This window comes from Brachyistius frenatus, unplaced genomic scaffold (genome assembly GCF_029030835.1).
Source record: "Brachyistius frenatus isolate BFR_SWC_R1_liver_20210118 unplaced genomic scaffold, ASM2903083v1 Contig_1, whole genome shotgun sequence".
Classification (NCBI taxonomy): Eukaryota; Metazoa; Chordata; class Actinopteri; family Embiotocidae; genus Brachyistius; species Brachyistius frenatus.
Window position 1 is genome coordinate 6,694,572 of NW_027210600.1, and position 19,910 is coordinate 6,714,481.

The following is a 19,910-nucleotide window of genomic DNA, read 5'->3' on the forward strand; positions in this document are numbered from 1 at the left end:
TCCATATGGATTAATGGGAAAACGGGCAACTGTATGCAAGTGAAAATCCTGCAGCTGAATGGTTTCTCAACATGTTCTCGTAATCAGTGATGTGTCAGTTGAATTTAAACAATTTGCGCAACTATTACATACTGTGCTGAATTTTCTCTCTCTTTCCAGCCTTCTTGTATTTATCAGGAATTCACTTGATGTCTATGTTTAGTTTTATATGCATCCTTTCCCGCTACCATTGGACACCATTAAGGCTGCTTTAAATGACAGTTCAAAGTCAATGCGAGTACAGAGATGGTAAAGACCAGGAGAGACTTGTAAAATGTTTTTGGCCTCAAGCTCATATTTATTTAAGATGTTAAATTATTTGTGTTGTTTGCTTCGTTTCTATGCTGCTTTTCATCAACTGATTAATCTTGATAAATGGACCTAAAAGGTGATAACTGGTAACCGTTGAGCCTGGGGGCCATCCTATCACACAGAACATGAATGTGCATGATGTTGTCTCTGCCCTGCACACTTTTTTAGTAAGAAGACGAGGTCAAAACCGAGGATGTAGCAGGAAACATTGAGTTGGGAGCTTTTCATTTCATTAGGCTGGAAGAAACGGCAGCAATAACGATGCTGTACCGGGCAGTAGTGGTGGAGAGGGAGCTCAGCTTAAAGGAAAGAACCAATGGGGAAAAAAATGCCACCATTAAAAAAAATTATGAATTTCTTTATTCAGTGCACTTTAAAAAAACAAAACAGTTGCAATGTAATATCTTTTTTTTTTTTTACCTTCAGTGCACTTCCTTTTCATATTTGAATCCTTCAAAACAGGACAAGCTTTTTATCTTCTTTGAGTGATCCCTTGTCTGCAATGCTGGAATCCAGTTATCAACATATAGATCATTTTGACAGGCAAAACATTTGTAATCACATCAACCTAAAGCAGTGGAGACCACAGGAGGCCTAACAACAAGAAAAGGACGCCTGTAAGTGTTATCCGTCCAGTTCCACTGGTTTCTGTACTCCTGTCTCTTAGCTGCCTCTGCTTGCCAGATGTTAGATGGCAACGTTTCATATTTCCAGCTGTGTCCCAAACCAGCATCTCTGCATGAGCAGAACAGCAGCTGGATTGGTACCTCACCCACAGTGGCTGAGATGATCCCAGTACCCATTCAGAAACATTAAAAGGGGAATCCCCTGTTTTCAATTTAGCCTTGTGATGGTGGTGGTGGCTCCCGGTGGTTGTCTTGTCATTGTCTACCTGTTGCTCATTGAAACCAGGCTGGGCCTCTCCATGGCTGTCCTGTGTGGCTGGAGGGCTCTGGAACAAAGTCAGAATACCGTCACCCTTTTGCAATTGGAGGGCGGCAAGGCCTGAGCGACCAATATCTGACACGACCAAAGAAACACTCCAGCTAGACTCGTTGCAAATAGAAGGACAGTTAGACTGGACTCGTGCAGCAGAGCAGGATGGTGGCGACGTGTCCGGATCCTACAGGCGACAGAGAAAATTGTCGTCACAATTAAGCATTATGCATGAACTTCCACATCCAAAAAAAGCAAAAAGAAATTACCGCATGAAACAAAAAATAGTTTTCTGTTGTTTCTCACCAGGGGGACCACAGTCAAGTAGGCGACAGCATAATTTGAGTCTGAAGAGTTAATAGCATGCACAGTGAGGGTAAGCGTGACAGTCGCTCCTGCCTGGGCTGTGGCAGGAGTGTGGAGGTACACCTGGCCCCGGAAAGACCCTCGTTCTGAAACAGGGAACCTGTAGAACAAAAACTCAAACTAAACACAAAAATTTGCACGTATTTGATTTAATAACCGTGCCAAAAATATCACTTTTCCCATCAATTATTTTACTACTGCCCTATTTAGAGACGACAGCCTCCAAAATACATGAAATGTTAAATATTACATGTGCATGACTGCATAGTGAATGGCAGCATAGGACACAAAAGAAACTGAATGGCAATATGCTTTGATTGTCACTTATTGGCTGAGTAAGATGTATTTATTTGACTTTTTGCTCTACCTGTGCGGTCCTCTCGTGTTAAGATATCCACAGTCGTCATCAGCAGTCAAACTGAAGACTCGAGTAGAACCGTGGTTCAGGATGTCAAAGTCCACCATTGTGCTGTGACCAGGTACCAGGCGGGGGCCAGACAACACCTGCGGAGATAAAGATGCACAACTATTTTAATGGATTGAAAGTTGTGTGGAACGCTGGTATAGGAAAAGTCACAATTTGCAATTGTGCGACATTTTAAAACTTTAAGTTTGGCTGTTTAGTGCGAGGTAGAAGAAGCATTATTTGGTATTTGCCCAGTTGGGGGATCGAAGAACAAGTTGTAATCACAACTCTGACATACTTTATGTATTGTAAATCCAGCTGTTATTCGGCAACATTAGTATAATATTTTTGGTGTATTTCTGGCTTATCCTTTTGGATCTGATGTAGTTTCCACTATCTCTTGAGCGCCCTTGAGTTGCCTCAATTTGGCTTAAAGTCGCAGAGAAGAAAACGTTACTTTTGCACAGGCAGGCACATGTGTGGCCAAAAGCTTTTGTGGCACAGATTGTTAGTGTTACAGTAAGTACAGCGACAACCCAAAAACCCAAGAGATCAGTGGTGTTGGAAGCTGTCACGCTGAAGAAGGAGGTCTTTAGGGCCTGTTTGGGTCAAAGGACACCTGGCACAGTAGATAGGTGGCAGCAGTTAAGACAGAAATAGCAGCTACGGGTGCAGAACAAAATCTGGAGGATGGGAGGAGCTTGGATAAGCCATGGAAAATGATTTTGGGTCGGCCTTTTGAATTGGCTGGCTTCACTCAAACTGTGCTTGGCAAAGGTGGAGAAGCTGTAACCGCAACTGAGGAAACATTGTTGGAAAATGGTAGGAACACTTTGAGGAACTCCTAAACCTGAGAGATATGCCTCCGTCACAATTCATTTTTCAGTCGACATTAACGTAGAAGGCGCCCCTCGTCTTGTTTAGCATTACTACTAATGATTACCTGTATCTGAAAGTAAGTGGGCTGCACCATATCAGTGGAAACCCTCTCCAGCTTGTTTCCTTTGCTGTCCTGGCCTGCAAGTCGAACACAGAAGGGAACTGTGGGAACAGAGTCCACCAAGCCCACCAGTTCCTCCAAAGAGTGGAATGATGAAGAGGAGGAGGAGGAGTTCAACTTCACCTGCTGAAGGCTCTGCCCTTCAGCTCCCACCAGAGTTGCATGACTGAAAAAGACTTGTTCATCTGAAGCCAAGCCTGTAACAGCCAGCACCAGAAAGGCAGGGACACCTGAAAATATAAAGTAACAGTAGTTTGCTAAATGGCAGGCACATTCCCAAGTCAAAGACTTGGTTTATTTGGTCACTGATACATCATAATTATGTATAAATCTAAATCTGTCACCTGCCACGGGACTACCCGCCACTCTGGCCAGACCTGGGTGTGTCTCGTTGGTTACGGTTGCAAAGTAATACAGGAAATCTACCCTGCTGTCCCCTGGTGGTGCAGATCAAAAGACGAAGCATTCTTTGTCTCATTACACAGTAGAAGTGCAGTTACATTAAAACAAAAGTACCAGCAATCATTCATCTGTGGATCTGCTTGATGCCGTTCATGTTTTTTCTTTTACCTATTACACTGAATGTGAGGTGTCCGTCACTCTTGGCTTGGAGTTTCCATTGTCCGGGCTGTGTAGGAGGAAGGAGGCGGATGCGGTACAGACCCTGGAAGTGCTCCAACTCTGCTAGTGGGCCTTGTTCGTTCAACAGAGACTGACTTTCGTCTGCCAAGAAGAGGAACATGAACAACTGAGATTATTTTACCATCAAACGCAAAGAATAAAAAGAGGTCATGGACAACCGCATGATGTGTTTTTACACAACTAAGACAATGCAATGTCCAGCTTGTACAAGGGGTGCAATGCCCTAATGTGACAATTGGATTACATGGAGTGTTTGAGCGTGATGGTTACCCAATGGACTGGTGAGGATACACTCTGTCATAGAGCCAGTGACATGTAGGGTGACGTTGTTAACTGAGCTGTCAACTCTGAAGGAACGGACAGACATCAACTCTTGGTCACTTTCCACATGAAGAAGAGTCACCTGAGAAGGAAGGAGGAAAAAAATGCACTTGGTATATCTGAACAATAGATACAAATGTATTGAAACAAGTGAGTACAGTAGCTGAAAAACTATACTTAAGTAAAAGTACTGTTACTTACTAAGATAAATACAAAAAACAAATATAGGTAGTCAACAAATTCATTACTTGATAAAGGGGGTGAAAGTATCCACTAAAACCTATTGAAAAGTAACTTCTCGACGAAAAGAAATAGAAAAATAATACTTATTGCCTTCATTTAATTTATGTGGACACAAATGACCATAGATTTCTTTGCATTTTCAGGGAAAACAAGTAGATAACATTTGTAATATAGAGAAAAATCCGACACATTTACCTTCTTACTGGAGAGCCGGCAGCTCTCTGACACTAAAATCATTTATTTTCAGTTAACCTGATTTCTCGGAGGAAGCTTGTTTTCTGCTTTCCTTTTATCTAATTAGAATGAGATATGTATCCTGTTACATTTAGAAAATTACACAATGTGAACTCAATATTCTCAGAAAATTACTGTTATTGTGAAATAATTAAATTGTGTAATTAAATGTATCAGGTGGAAACATACAGGACTCCAAATATATGTTTGTAAATAGTTGTCAGTTTCAGATGCTTAAAAGTAGCCAGAAAACCAGTCAATGCGGGCTTGTAGCTGCTTGCTTACCACACAGAGTAAGCCTGTATTGGCAGCCTGTATTGTCACTTCCTTCTCTGCTTAAACAACATGTTTGACTTGGCTGTGTGTGAGATGTTTATCTCCATCACTGGGTTGTACCTTGTCAGCAGCTGTGCTATCCTCCACTATGGCAGAGACCCTGTGGATGTCAGAGTTGGTGGTGAATATTGTCAGTCCTCCTGACAGGGAGGACAGAGAAGAGTAGAGAGAGAAACGATCAGGGGACAAAGGTTTTTTACTCCTCCTCCTCCTCCTCCTTCTTCCTCTGCTCTCTGTTGTGTAGTTGGGGTCTTCAGTAAGGAGAAATGTCACCTGTGGGAAAATCAGATCAGAACGTGCTAAAAGAAGTGTATGCTTAAATACAATTTTCTTGATGACTGTCACAGTTTCTCACTACAAAAGTTTCATAAAGTTCCATAAGAATCCGTCCTCAAAAGAAATTTGCCTTGTGCCTTCCCACTTCTATGAATTAGTATATGCAGTATCTGCAAGCATAGCTAATGTCTTACTAATTTGTAAATCTACACTGTCATGACCTGTCTGAATTAAGGTGAAACTTTTTTTTTTTTAATTAATTCCATTGTGTTTTATTTAGCTGTAAAGATTCCAGCTGAGAATTAAAAAAATATCTCAAAGAATGGCTCAGCGTGATCAGAGCAGCTCCAGATTTGTCATTACCACAGACTTTCTCTTTGCTGATAATCTTCTCTGATTGTTAACTCTGATTCACACTAAAGATAATGCATCTTATTATGGATCTCTTTAAAGTTAAACCTACCTTGCTCTGTTTCTCGAGTATGAGGGCCTTTACTGCATCAAACATGTGGGCGTCTTTAGGGGAAGCGTCAGTGAACACAAAGATGTCTGACAGCGGCGGACTGTGAGTGAGTGCCAGCTGGAAACAAACACACAGCAAGAGAGCAAGTCAGCTGCTACATGTACATCCATGAATTTCGTATGTGATTTCACATTCATGCACACACTACATCACTTATTTGTCTCCAGTGTTCGGCATCTAAATTTACCTGAATGGCAGAGAGGCACATCTCTGGTTCGTCTCCTCCTCCCAGGGCCATCAGGTTCTCCATGTGCTGCATGAACTGGTTTGGGTCTCCGGTCTCATGCACTGGTCCTACCTCTGCACGATACGTAACGATAGAAATGTTACGATTTGACAACCAACAGCTTTTTTGAGAGCTCTGAAACTTAATGTATTTGGTTGGACAAATTTCAAAGGAACTTGTAGTCTATTTAAAGGAATAGTTCGACATTTTGCCAAATTGAAGTTCTTGGCAAGAGATACTTAAAGCTGACACCGCTCGTGTCTCTAAAGAAAATATGAAGCTCTCTCTTTAGCCCACCGTGAATGTATCCCATTTATTTAAGCTGCGCAAAAAGCATTCGATGTAAAAATGATACGTTGTTTTGTGGTTATGTGCTGAAGTATTTATTGACCAGAGACAGTAACTCCAGGAAGCTGCTGTGAAGCGTCACCAATTCAGTATCCAACCAAATGTGAGATATGATCACAATATCCTGATCTGTTCCTAAGTTATGGAATCGCGTTCACAAACATGGGACAGGGGTCACAGTGACCTTGACCTTTGACCCCTCAAAATCTAATCAGTTCATCCCTGGGACCCCGTGAAGTCATTTTTGAGACATCGCGTTCACAAGAATGGTACATACAGACAACCTGAAAACATAATGCGTCCGGCCACATTTGGAGGCATTATAAAACTGCTAATTAATAAGAAGTACAAGATCGTTACATGATACCTAGTAGATAAAAGTTTGATTTCTAAAATGATTGGCCCATCTCTTCAGTCCGTCCAGCTACTCTCCGTGACAATCTCTCACCTGGGTCGTGGAAGGGCACGAGTACAAATGTGCCGGGCTGCTCAGGGCTGTTGGCTCGGTTCTGGATGATGGAGTGAGCTCGAAGCCGAGCAGCAGTGATCTCCTCAAACATGCTGCCTGTGGTGTCCATGACAAACACCAATGCAGGAACCTGCTTTACACTGAAGAGCCTGTCCAAGGAAGTTTGCAAGGAGATAGATATATATAAACTACATCCACTCAACACCTGATTCTTGCAACATGATATATTTAGGAAGTTATGGGCCTATATATATTTTTCAATGTTTTCTACTGTAAAAGTGGTTGAAACTCACCTGAGGAAGGTTTTGTGGCCAACAGTGTCCCTGAGGTCTCTCAGTACAGTCAGAGTGGCCTCAGTGGCCAAAGAAGCAGCTTTGACATGGAGGTAGTGGTGAGGGGAAAAGAAAGGCGAGGTGCTGTCCTTGTTGATGCCTCCTTTGGCCCCCATGTAGCGGCTGCTGTCCAGAACACCTCCATGACTGCATTTGCCTGAAAAAGAAATCTTTGCAGCCTAAATTTGAAAATTAAAACATCCTAGAAAAAAAATGCTCTTCAACTGATTTTGCTTATTGTTTTTTGGGTTTTTTTTTGGCAGGACTGCTACTGCAGGTGGCTGAAGTAGTGCAGACATACCGTGAGGTTTTAGAGGGAAAGTGCTGAAGTAGCCAGTGGTGAGCAGCTGGGAGTCTTCTTGTGTGTTTGTCAGTCTTGGCAGGAGGTTGTTTCGACAGGTATTACTGAAGCACTCCATACAGGTCGGAGTGTCCTCTGTGATCACAGAGGTTGAGGGGTTAATTAAGTTTCACATTCCCCCCTTTTTAAAAATAACACTATTTTGTTATCATGCTTATTTGCACTGAAGACCTTTTCTACACTATGAGGCTTCTCACTAAGTAATTTGAAATAGTGTCAATGAAATGCCTACTTTTAGAGGTAAAATATGTTCTAACTGTATAAATGACTGGATTGGTTTAAAATCACCCTTCAGGTTAAAATACTACGGTACTGGATGGTATTTCAAGTATACCATACACATCATTGGTAAATATCATACTGGTCACATTGTGTAAGGGGAATATTGTTTCTCAGTGAGACTTAACTTGTAGAAATAAGGATTTCATTTATCAGGTGTCAATTTATCAATAAGTAGGTTTGGGTCATCAACTTTTGAATCAGAAAGCTTTATCGATTCTTTTTACAATTCTTTTCTGAATTGAGGATGACTATCTCAAACTGATGTATATATTAAAAAAACAGAAATTGATTTGAGGAAAGATGCTAAAGTAAATATTGGTACCATTTCAGTTTAGGCTACAAGTATTTAATGTTTTTTGACCATGTCATGCCTCACTGTCGTAGTCAGTTTCAACTGTTCAATTTCCACAACATTGTTAGGCGTGGTTGTCAAGCAAGCCAGATTACTGAATTTACTCTGACAAACCACTGACCTCTCATCCAGTTAGTTTAGCTTAAAGTCAGCCTGCCTTTGCGCTTGTGTCTGTATTTGGAACTACATTCCTGCTGTCACAAAGCTAGCTGTGATGAACACATTGCCCTAACAGGCATCCGGAAGACAAAACAAAACACTACGTCACCAAAGCAGGGAATCTACAAACTATAAAACAAAAACTGTAAAAGAAGTAGCATTACGAGTTGTATATCCTTTACAACAATACTGAATCCTCTCTCAGCCCCAGGATCACTGTGTGATGTTTGTGATAGAATTAACCTAGAGCGTATTCACAGATGTGATTCACCTTTAGCTACAGGGATGGCAGGCTCCTCTGGCTGCAGCAGGTGGAGGTAAACGGAGCGCTGGCCCATCTCCACCCAGTTACTGTGGCTGTAGAAGTCCTGGCATAACATAACAGAATGAATAGGAAATTAATTACTAGTGTTTCTGCCAGAATATCATGGGATTTAATTGTGATTTCAACCATTTCACTGTACAGAATAAAGTCCATGCAAGCAGTGAGGTAAAAGGTAAATGAAGATAAACTCAACTGCACGTGCGTGATGATGTCTTTAAACGCACCGTAGTTTAGTAAACCAGAAGCTCAAGTGCAGGAGTTTGTCAAATCTATTATATTTATCCAGGACAAGCATTTACCTCACGACTCATATCAACTACTAATGACAGTTTCTGTGTACCTGCAAGGAGTGAAATAGCTGACCCAAGCTATGACGGGCACTTTGGTACTCTTTGGCCCGCACTGAGAGCACAGTCTGAGTCCAGAACTGACGTAACATCAGCATGGCGCTGTCAACACGCTCTGAATCAAAGTGGTAGACCGGGTTGGACCTGGTGGAGCTCAGGAAGTCCATGTCCGCATTGGACTTCACCACCTCTCCCACAGCTCTCCAGAAGCTGCGGCCCAGCCTGGTCTGGATTGGGATTAAGCAAATAAAATTTGGCATATTTGGAAATAATGTATAGTCTTAAATACAGCTCTGATTTAAGCACTTTGTGAGCTACTGATGCTGGCTCACATCTGTACTAACACCTAAATACACCTAACAGCAGACATGAGCTCACCTGCTCCTCTGCAGGGGTCCCCTGGTGTTTTCGAGTGTCCCTCAGGGTCTCCAGGGTGACATTGAGGATGGCCTGCTCTGTGATGTACTGATGCGTGTGCGAGTCCCAGGACAGAGTCAACACTCGAGACCAAAAGTTGGGGAGGAAACCCATGCATGGTAAAGCGAGGAGGAGAAGGTAAAGGAGAACAAACCAGTGCACCTGCTTCTCACTTCCTTCCCTGATTCCTCTGCCCTGTGACATTATGCGCTGGAGAAAAGGTGAGGAGGTCACGTCCTACCTGCAGATGTTTGCAAGACAATTACAATTTTTAATAGGCAACACCTATCACAAACACAGTCTTTTAATCAATTGCTCACAAATCTGTAAATCTCTAACTGTGACCTCTTCTCTTAGCTGTGTTGAAAGTATTTTTAGTTCAAACATTCAGACTGAATTTGACCGAATTGAACAATCATCTCCAAATGAGTTCTGTGATGCGTCATGATTTTGTCATTTCCCACTTGCTAAATGAATGGACAGTAAGTGACCCGACCCCTGTTGTTCAGCACTGTTTTGTGCTAATTTGATCATGTTGTTCCAGTCATCCATGTGTCCTCTTCTGTCATCGCCCACTCCTTACCGCCACCCGCGATACTTCCTCTCAGATTTTTTTTTTTGAGCCTGGTCTGTACAGAGGCTCCTATTGTTTTTTGGCACCTTTATCCAGAAACAATACTTTGGGTTTGTTCTCAGTCTCTGCTTTCACAAGGGAGAGACAGAAACAAAGCACGAGGCCTATAAACAACTCTCCCCCTCCGCTGTGCAAGCCCTTTCTCAGCCAATCGGTTTCTTAAATTGAGAGCTTAAAGTCTCCTCCTTGCACTCATTCTGCAGGAGTGATGCACTGTGTAATAATCATTCACTGGTTCGCTGCTTTTTAGAAGCAGTTTTTAAAACGTTTCTTAATTTATCTAACTTTTATTTAACCAGGTAAAAAAAACAGTTGCATGTTGAGTGCACATCGATTACATATTTACAATTACGTACAAAACTAGTAATAGGCACAGACTAGTATATCATTCAAATTAGTTAGTGCAAATAGCATAGCTATAGTTTTTATTTTTGCATTTAAAAGTAATTTCATATCAACGCTGTAGTGAGTTAAAGTCAGACTATCTCTGAGGACTGAGCAGAGGGATACAGTATTGTATAATCAGCATACATATGGTACATTGAATGTTTTGTACTGGCACAAATATCATTGATAAATAATTTAAAAGAATAGATCCTCGGGGAACTCCCTTTTTCAGAACAGGATCAGAGACAACATGACCAAACCTGACAAATTTAGTTAGTTGGATAACTCTGAAACTTCATGGATTCTCACAAGCATAACTTGTGTGCTGTTGTTCACTTAAAGCAGTTGGTCTTGTTTTTGCCATCAACAAAACCACCGAGAGCTTCGCTTTATACCCATCTACCTCCATCATCACAGTGCAAAAATGTCATCTAGGAAAGTTTCATTGTACAAATTAATGCAAACAATATATTGTACTTTTTAATTAATTTGTATATTATTAGAAAATACAAACACTCTCTTTAAACTCTAGTTACTATTAAACAGTTTAACTAAAAGCGCTCACCTCAGTTCATTTCTATCTCTTCAGACTTCCTTCAGACAGCAGTGTTTTGCGCACACCACAAATGCACGTTTTATATGTACAACTTTCACCACAACCTGTCAGCGGAGGAGCCGTTTCCCCATAATCACAGCAACAAAATGATTGAGTCTTCACTTTTGTCTTTCCTTTGGTTCTTGTCGCTGCTCGGCTCCTCAGTAAGAAAATTAATAGCCCAGAAATTAATGGAAGAGGCACTTTCTTGAGAGTACGGTTGACACTGCAACACCATGAGGCCGAGGACATCTCGTCATCAGGGAGCTACAGCCTCTCGCCCCTCCTTAGCCCCCCATTAATGCACGCTGCATTGATTCTCCACAATAGGGCCGCATATATTACCAGACAGAGGGTTCAACTTAGGCCTAACCCAACCTCCCTCCCCCCCAGTATCCATCCATCACTCTCACGTTTCCGCACAAAACCAAAAAACACTGCCTTTAACAACGACTTCTTTTGGCAGAGCTAAAGAGGGTATCAGTTGCCAGCCAACGCTAGAGGCCGTGTTGAACTTCAGTTTGTGGGACTACATGTGATAAAAAAAGATAAAGGACGGGATGTTTTTCAGCTTCAGGTCTCCTGTTGGTTCATGGATTTGGTTGAAGGTTTAAAGTGTAACATCAGTGGTTGTTTGATCAAAAATGTTTGATCCTGTTTTAGTTTGGAAATTAAAGGGAAACGAAGAGACAAGAAGAAAATGTTGTTGCTCTGTCTAGAGTAGATCACACTCCAACCAAAGCATAAAAACACCCACAAGAAGGTTTTTTTGTGGAGCAATTCAGAAAGTGAAAGTAGATCAGTTTATGGTTTGGCCACAATGAAACAGAACGTGGGGAGGATCAGTAAAAATATTTAGGCAATGCAGATTTTTGCAGAGTAAAATGCTCGAAGGGGGTGAGGGGTGGTGGTAAATGCTTCCTGTTCGCCTACAGTTTGAGTAGGTAAGTAAGTTTGTTCCCATGCCAACCCAATTTCACCACAACCAGATTTCTGTCAGTCACATGAACCACTTAACAACAGTTGTAGGCCTCTTGGTGCTCCATCACTTGCTCATCCAGAAATATGTGTCTGTAATGACTATTTTAGCCATAAAAGCTGCAGAGATTGCTCTATGTAACAGTAAAGACAAAGGTCCTAATTTGTGTTGTCATATTTCCGAATTTTTAAAGACCCCCTTTAACTTTTATGTTTCTGAATGATGCAGGTTTTTATTCTGCAAACAAACGATTGTGCAAAATAAAGGCCCAGTGACAGGAACTGGACACGCTCTTGGACCTAAACCCGTCCATCCTTGCTTTATACTGATTGGGTCGAAGAGTGGGGGCTGATGGACAGGTGGCCAGACCATCTCAAGGCCAACACTAAAAGACAGACACTACATTCACACCTGGGCCAATTTAAAATCACCAGTCAACCTGACACGCGTTGCTTTGAACTGTGGGAGGAAGCTGAAAGAAAACCTACACCAATACAGGCAGGCAACATGTTGACTTGAGGCAACAGTGCAAACCACTGCAGCACCGAGTTGTCCTGTTAGACCGAAACAAAATTCAAAATGTATTTTAGGAAAAAATATTGCTATGGATGCAGCACACTGACAAAAGAAAAACTCACTGGTCAAAACTTTGAATCAATAAAAAGTTTGGGAAGCTTCCAAACTTTAGTGCATGGTGCAACCTGTCCATCTTTTTTATGCTGTTTTTTTGTCCTGCACCTGTACTATGCTGGGATTGGATGTGCACATCATTTCTGACATGATGTGTGATGATTTATTAAGTTCTTTTTTTTAATTTATTTTTTTAAGTCCTTTTACAAATAAACCTAGCTCCAAACCTTTGGGACTGTTCCTCCACCACCAATCATCTTCATAGCTTATAGCTGCAGTTTAGATCGAGCCCATGCACAGAATTATCAATGGTATCAACATCTCCTCTGTGTCGTTGTGCTGTTATTGATGGTGTTGTGATCTGCAGTGTTTCTATATTGTTGCAGTTAAACAGCAGAGTGAACGATTGTTGAGATTTCAACCTACTGTAGTATAAATATTATGCTAAATACTATCTTGCTGTAGGTAAAGCTGTGGTCGGAATTATAATACGATTATTTTTGGATACAGGCTTGTTTATTTTGATTTTGATTATAATCTCGCCAAATTTTGCCTTCAAAACAAAGATGTGAACTACAACCGACGCACACTTCCTGTATCATCAGCCGTCACAGGCTGGTGTCTCCACGGCTTGGAGTGACTTCACGATGAGCGGATAGGTCGGACAAATGACAGGAAAACTCCGGAGCGTGGGCCAGTGGGCGTGGCCTGGGTTTGACTACATATTCCCTGTCACTGCTTCCGCGTTGTTACTCCTCCGGATTCTTGGTGCTCAGGTAGGCATCTGGTCCCTGTTTTCATGATTAAGACATAAATGAAAAGTACCGCTTCTTGAATAGATCGCAGATGTGTTAAGTTCACCATGTTTATTGCTTTGTACTGCATGTGAGAGTGTTATTTCCCTTCAGCTCTACTGCGCAAAGACGGTCATGTCCAACATCATTTTTGGAAAGTAAATTTTAATAAGGACTATACATTTGCTGTAATAATTTCTGCCTCCAAGCAACACATAAAATATTACAGGTCGTTTTGTAATAGTTTTCAGTGTGATCCCTCAATCTGTGCGCTCACACATACAGTACAAATACTGTGATTGATTAGACCTGCCATCTTATTTTGAAAATGTATTAAACCATATCCAGGAGTTGCTTTGCTGTAACATGCAGACTTTATCTTTGCAGCCGTAATATTTCAACATTGTCACTTGTTGAAGAGGAACGATGGTGAACTGCTGTGGTCTTATTACTGCCAATAAGGACCCAGGTATGTACAGTGCTGTTATAAAACATAGCAATATACTGTGTAATAGTATATTTTAGTCATACAAAACTGGACTTTCTCAATTTAAAACAAAAAATCTCAGAGGACCATTTTTTCCCCTATCTTGGATGAGATAATTATTCAACCATATTAGATTCCATTTACGAAAAATAGTTTTGGATAATGTATTGTTTTCCTACTGTACTTTTTAATTTAGTGCTAAATGACTGGATAAGTATAGTAAGTTATCAGCTGCGTTTCTCTGTCAGTTCCTCTGAAGAGCATCGAGGTGGAGGTGGAGGTGAGGGACCATGTGGCTACAGTGGTCTCCACTCTGAACTACGAGAACAAGGAGGACAAACCACTGGAGGCTGTGTTTGTGTTCCCTCTGCCTGGAGATGCAGCTGTCTGTCATTTCAGTGCTCAGATTGGACAGACACAGATTGTAGCTGAGGTGAAGGAGAAACAGAAGGTGAGCTGGACAGTAAAGATTCACTCATTAGAATCAAGCTTTAAAAAAACTGTCAAGTCAGTGACAGATATGTCCTCTGTACTCCAGGCTCGTGAGGAGTATGATGATGCCCTGAGCTCCGGTCAGCAGGCCTTCCTATTGGAGGAGAGCGAGCAGAGTCCTGATATATTCTCTCTGAGTGTGGGCAGTCTGCCTCCAGGAGAGAGCGCCTCCATCAGGCTGGAGTACGTCACTGAGCTGGCTGTGCAGGCTGATGATGGACTGAGGTTCTGTCTGCCTGCTGTGCTCAACCCTCGCTACCAACCTCTGGGTAGGGTTAACATGCTCAACATAGTGAACATTATTCTTGCTAGACATTAGCAGTCAGCATATTGTAATCATTTACCACCGTGCCGACATACGACCCTCAGAATTTCTGGCATGGCTGTATCACTGCTGCTTATTTAACGCCTCATTTCTAACATGTTGACAGGAAGTGGAGGTAGTGGAGGTAGTGGAGGTGTCCAGGTGACCTCTGTTCCAGCCTCCCTGGTGCCCTACAGCCTGTCCTTTTCTGCCCGGGTGTCGTCTCCTCGTCCAATCTCTAAAGTGGAGTCTAGCTGTTCCCTGGACCCTCTCCAGTACCTGAACTCAGATCAAACCCAGGCCACAGTAGGTAGAGTGCTAATGTGTCTGCTGTGTGTGGCTGGGACTCCTTCCTGAGAACAACACGTTCTTTTTTTGTCAACTGCAGATCAAGCTGGCTGCAGGACACAAGTTTGACAGAGATGTTGAACTGCTGATTTATTACAAAGACGCCCACCAGCCGACTGCTGTGGTGGAGGCAGGACAGGCCTCTGCTGAGCCCGGTGAGTTTTACTTTGAAGGTCATTTACCAAATCTGATCAACTTAGTTATAAGTGAGAGGTAAGTAATGATATCTTTGAGAAGCTGATTAGTTTAATGTGTTAAATCTAAATAACTATTGGTGTCTGTTCTTTGTGTGTCAGGCTCTCTGATGGGTGATCCAGTGGTGATGGTGAGCTTGTACCCTGAGTTCCCCCAGTCTGTGATGTCCTCAGTCACCTCACGTGGAGAGTTTGTGTTCTTACTGGATCGATCTGGAAGCATGGGCTGCCCTATAAATAACAGCAAGCAGCAAGAAACTCGCATCAGCAGTGCGAGGGTACTCATCATGTGTTATCTCTTGTAAAATCTTTCATAGTGTCCGTCTCATGCAGCAGCCTTCACCGTATTTTCCATCTTCCCTTCAGGATACTCTGCTGCTCCTGCTGAAGAGTTTACCAATGGGCTGCTATTTCAACATTTACAGTTTCGGGTCCAGCTATGAACACATCTTCCCGTAAGTCTGTCCCTCATCGGCCCAACCAGTGTCTTCCTGTCTTTGGTATTAAGGACATATATTTGTGTGATGACAGTAAGAGTGTGGAGTACAGCCAGCAGACCATGGAGGAGGCTCTGAAGAAGGTTGGGGAGATGGAGGCTAATCTGGGAGGAACAGAGATCCTAAGTCCTCTCCAACATATTTACAGCCAGTCTTGCATTCCCAGTCAGCCAAGACAGGTAATACACACACACACACACACACACACACACACACACACACACACACACACACACACACACACACACACACACACACACACACACACACACACACACACACACACACACACACACACACACACACACACACAAACATACGCACAAACAGGTTGAACAGGTTGCTAGTCACAATCAGAACTTCCTACTGTAATATTTTTAATTTTGCAAATAAAATCATTGTACAGTTAAAAAAATGTGGAAGTTCATATTTACCATAATAAAAACTAGCTGTGTGATACCATGCAACTTATGTGTGAAGTCCTCCTCCCTAGCTGTTCGTCTTTACTGACGGAGAGGTCGGGAACACCAAACAAGTCCTCGATCTGGTGAAGAAGAATTCAGGTTCCCACAGGTGAAACCATGGCAACATTCACTCATGATACGTGACAAGTCCGATGTCTGTGTGTGTATTAAAACAAGCTGCTGTACTGCAGGTGTTTCTCCTTTGGGATTGGTGAAGGATCCAGCTCTGCTCTTATCAACGGGTTGGCCAAGGAAGGAGGAGGTCACGCTCAGTTCATCACAGGGACTGACAGGATGCAACCAAAAGTAAGATGTTAAACACGAAGCTGTCAAGTTTAGCAATGTAGCAGCAAATATGTGGAGGGACACCAATGCCTTTCCCAACTGTTTGTATATAATCTCAGTTTTCCATTACTTTTCAGGTGATGCAGTCGCTGCGATTTGCTCTGCAGCCGGCTGTGGTTGACATCTCAGTCACATGGGATTTACCAAAGGGAGTGTCTGTCACTGTCCTCTCCCCACCAATTACAGCTCTTTTCCAGGGTCAAAGGTCACTGATTTATGCACAGCTCACTGGACAGGTAGGAGCAGCTCCATCTAATTTTGTGTTTTTCCCTTAGGTATGTGAGGACAGTAATTGACATGATTTCTAACAGTGTAATACTGTGTCAGAGTCCAAAGGCTGCAGAGGGTTGTGTGACGGTGAAGTACAGCCTGGCCGGTCATCCCTCTCAGAACCAGCTGCGCTTCAGTCTCAAACCTGCAGAGGACACTGGGTAAAACAGGTTTTGATACACTGTTCTGTTTTGGTACCTGACCTTCCAGATGTTGATTTTAATTACCTAGAAGAAACAAAATGGTGGCAGGGTGTGACAAACATGACAGTATTTGAGTAAAGAATATTGTGCTGATACATGACATCTACCGTGGTAACTTCACCACTCGTCTCGATTTAGATCGCTTGTGGGTGTGAATGGTCGTCTCCCTCTCTGGTGATTGTTTTTATTGCACCATTTTTCATACTCCATGTGTTGATGGTTAGACTCCAGCTCTCTGTGACCCTGAGCAGGATAACAATGATGTAGAAAATGGAGAAGTCACTGCTAAACAAAAACATCACAACTCTGTTCGAGTGCTTCCTCCTCTCTCCTGTCTGCAGATCAACAGTCCACAGGTTGGGTGCTCGGACTCTGATTCGCTCTCTGGAGATGGAGGAGAGAGAGCGCAGAGGACAGCCAGACGGAGGACTGAAGGAGAAGGTGGTGCAGCTCAGTGTCCAATCAGGAGTGAGCAGCTCCTTCACTGCCTTCATTGCTGTTAACAAAGCCGATGGTGAAGCGATTCAAGGGCCCCTTGTGCGCAGAAATATTCCAATACCCAGTGAGTGCTTTTCCAAAACCAAATGAAACAAATATTCTGTCACCCAGTTTTTAAGATGCAGCTGAGCATCAATGAGAGTAACGGGCAGAGAAGCACAAAAGTTTAGCACTTTAACATTTAAAAAAAATTAATAATTTAGAAATTACTGTTGTTATTGCGTTTAAATTGTAGATTGGTAGGATGTTTTAACAGCCTTGATCATGGTAACAAGCTCGGAAATCAGAAGTATTTTATTTTCTAATATAATGTCTTGACCTCAACTTTTTTTTTCTATTTTTCAAATCATGAAGTGCTTGCGCTTTCCTTCTGCGCCTCACTTGCCAGTGCCTGTGCTGCTCCAAGTAAGTAAAATAACTTATCAGGATTGGAAACCATCTCTGTGTTTAGTATAAAGAGAGTACATGGGTGTAAATGGGTGCAAACACTGAACAAATAACATTTATGTGTCGCCATTGCTATTTAATTGATTTACAGCTTCAATGTGAAACACAGTATGTATAGTAGGAGATATTCTTAACCTGGTTTGCCTCAGTAGTGAAAAAAATATTTTTAAGTAACTTTTACACTCCTTGTAATGAGTTGTGAGTCGTTGTAATAACATTAGACGCCAGTAGTTCCGTTGATATTATGAATTTAATCATTCTCATGTCTTGACCTCATGCTAGGTAAAAGCAGGAATCTGAGGATGTGTTCTGCACCTGTAATGAGTAAGTATAAAGCTGAATGGCAGAGAGACAAAAGTCCATGCATTTCTATAAAAAGAAAGTCAATGGATAAACACAGAGGAAACAACACTAAATACTGCATGTTGCATCGGTGACATACAGCCAAGAGCAGCAAGGGAGGAAACTGTGTTTGTTTACTAATTCGAAAAGATACTTTAACCTCATCTTTTTTTCTTTTTTTTATTATGAAATGTTAGTGTACGCCCAACTACAAATGGCCTGTGATGTTCCACGTAAGTAAAAAACTAAATGGGATTGGAAACCATATGTGTCTTTTCTATAAAGCGTTTTCTATAAAGAAATGGGCACCATTGATATTTAACAGATTGGCAGCTTTAATGTGAAAACTAATATGAATAGCAGGAGATGTTTTTTTTCCTGGTTTGCCTCAGTAGTCACTGACATAAACGTTTCCTGAATTAACAAAGTTCAGTCATTATGTTTTCTAAAATAATTCTGATTATGAGTAGCTGCATGCACAGAGATGGGACAACTGTGTTTTGATTTTTTTTGTCCGCCATATGCTACAAAAAAAAAATCCCCTGCTTACCCAAATCCCACTTCTGATGCTCTACATTACATCCAGTGTTACAATATACTGTATGTATGACTTTGTTCAGCAGCAGGTAGACTGGTATTTTATTGTGACAGAGAGGCAGTATTGTAAAGATACAATCATCAGAGACCTGAGTGAGTCCATGAAGATTCAAAATAATCTAAAATGAGGTCAATTGATTTTGTCTAGCACTTAAGTTTATGAGCAAATTCCTTCTAAATTAACGTCATGATCCTCAGCTGCACGTCGCCTTACAAACTAAAGACAGACAAATGTGTGTAGAAACAAAATGCTACAAACCCACAAATAACCCACAAAGATTACTTCATCTTTGTTCTTGATTTATTTTCTCTGAAAACTGTTCAATGCTTGAAATGTCTCATCTACATTTTACCTCCATATTTGCATCAAATCATCCAAATATACTTTCAAAAATGACTGTAAAACATTTTCCTTTTTTTTTTTTTTCTTTATTTGATGTGTGCTGAAGCCGTGATGCCCAAACAGCCGCCCAGAGACCCTTTGCTGCAGCTGGTGTCCCTCCAGCAGGCGTCTGGCTGCTGGCTGCTGGATCCAGCTCTGTCTGCTGCACTGGGGAAGACCAGCGAGGAGGTGGACAAGTCAAAGCCTGCACCGGTGGGTTCTCGTCAAAGATAATAGATAAGACGTTAAAAAGTTATTTTAAAACACATTTCATGACATGGTTTAAAATAATGGCACACATTCAAAAACTGACCAGTTAACTTGAGAGTGTGCATGTTATCTTACTTTCTTTAGCATATAATATTGTTTCTGCTGATTTGGTAAATCAGGTCAACAGTGACGTGTGGGCCACCGTTCTGGCTCTGATCTGGCTTCATGGTTTCAAGAAGGATGCAAAAGAAGAGTGGGAGCTGCTGGCTATGAAGGCTGCCTCATGGCTCCGCTCTCAGAATGGTAGTAACCACAGTAATAAGTACTAAACTGCTGTTTCTACAATCACTTCATCAGTATTAATGCTAATCTGATGCCTTGTTGTTGTTGTTGTTGTTGTTGTTTTTTCAGCACCATGTCTGACAGAGTGTGTGGAAGCAGGAAATGCACTGTTGGGCTGCAGCATGCAGAAAGATGTCCTGGGGCTCTGAGGTCTTTATTAAAATGGTTTCACTTTCAGGATTGGTCGACACAAGCAGATCTGCTCTTTATCTGCGTT

General features: G+C 41.9%; 3 protein-coding genes across 3 annotated transcripts; 2 read left to right on the plus strand and 1 right to left on the minus strand.

The window, feature by feature from the left end:
* Nucleotides 1–738: 738 nt before the first annotated feature.
* Nucleotides 739–11,052, minus strand: vwa7 (von Willebrand factor A domain containing 7). The gene is made up of 17 exons (XM_069717680.1): nucleotides 10,839–11,052; nucleotides 9,214–9,493; nucleotides 8,829–9,062; nucleotides 8,435–8,531; nucleotides 7,311–7,445; nucleotides 6,971–7,166; nucleotides 6,657–6,826; nucleotides 5,822–5,934; nucleotides 5,575–5,691; nucleotides 4,896–5,108; nucleotides 3,972–4,104; nucleotides 3,630–3,782; nucleotides 3,404–3,496; nucleotides 3,003–3,289; nucleotides 2,021–2,157; nucleotides 1,594–1,753; nucleotides 739–1,474 (listed from the first exon to the last, which is right to left on the minus strand). Exons 2-17 carry the CDS (start codon nucleotides 9,454–9,456, stop codon nucleotides 920–922), a joined length of 3,036 nt encoding a protein of 1,011 aa, XP_069573781.1. The 5' UTR covers nucleotides 9,457–9,493; nucleotides 10,839–11,052; the 3' UTR covers nucleotides 739–919.
* A 2,102-nt stretch (nucleotides 11,053–13,154) lies between these two features.
* LOC138632606 (von Willebrand factor A domain-containing protein 5A-like) lies at nucleotides 13,155–17,462 on the plus strand. Its single transcript, XM_069718355.1, has 14 exons — nucleotides 13,155–13,253; nucleotides 13,659–13,740; nucleotides 14,007–14,209; nucleotides 14,297–14,519; nucleotides 14,682–14,860; nucleotides 14,943–15,057; nucleotides 15,199–15,374; nucleotides 15,463–15,551; nucleotides 15,628–15,772; nucleotides 16,087–16,166; nucleotides 16,249–16,363; nucleotides 16,480–16,638; nucleotides 16,714–16,833; nucleotides 17,217–17,462. Exons 2-14 carry the CDS (start codon nucleotides 13,698–13,700, stop codon nucleotides 17,376–17,378), a joined length of 1,809 nt encoding a protein of 602 aa, XP_069574456.1. The 5' UTR covers nucleotides 13,155–13,253; nucleotides 13,659–13,697; the 3' UTR covers nucleotides 17,379–17,462.
* A 34-nt stretch (nucleotides 17,463–17,496) lies between these two features.
* Nucleotides 17,497–19,892, plus strand: LOC138633492 (von Willebrand factor A domain-containing protein 5A-like). The gene is made up of 4 exons (XM_069719784.1): nucleotides 17,497–18,395; nucleotides 19,209–19,354; nucleotides 19,531–19,654; nucleotides 19,763–19,892. The coding sequence occupies exons 1-4, from the start codon at nucleotides 18,353–18,355 to the stop codon at nucleotides 19,840–19,842; spliced, it is 393 nt and encodes a 130-aa protein (XP_069575885.1). The 5' UTR covers nucleotides 17,497–18,352; the 3' UTR covers nucleotides 19,843–19,892.
* Nucleotides 19,893–19,910: the final 18 nt, after the last annotated feature.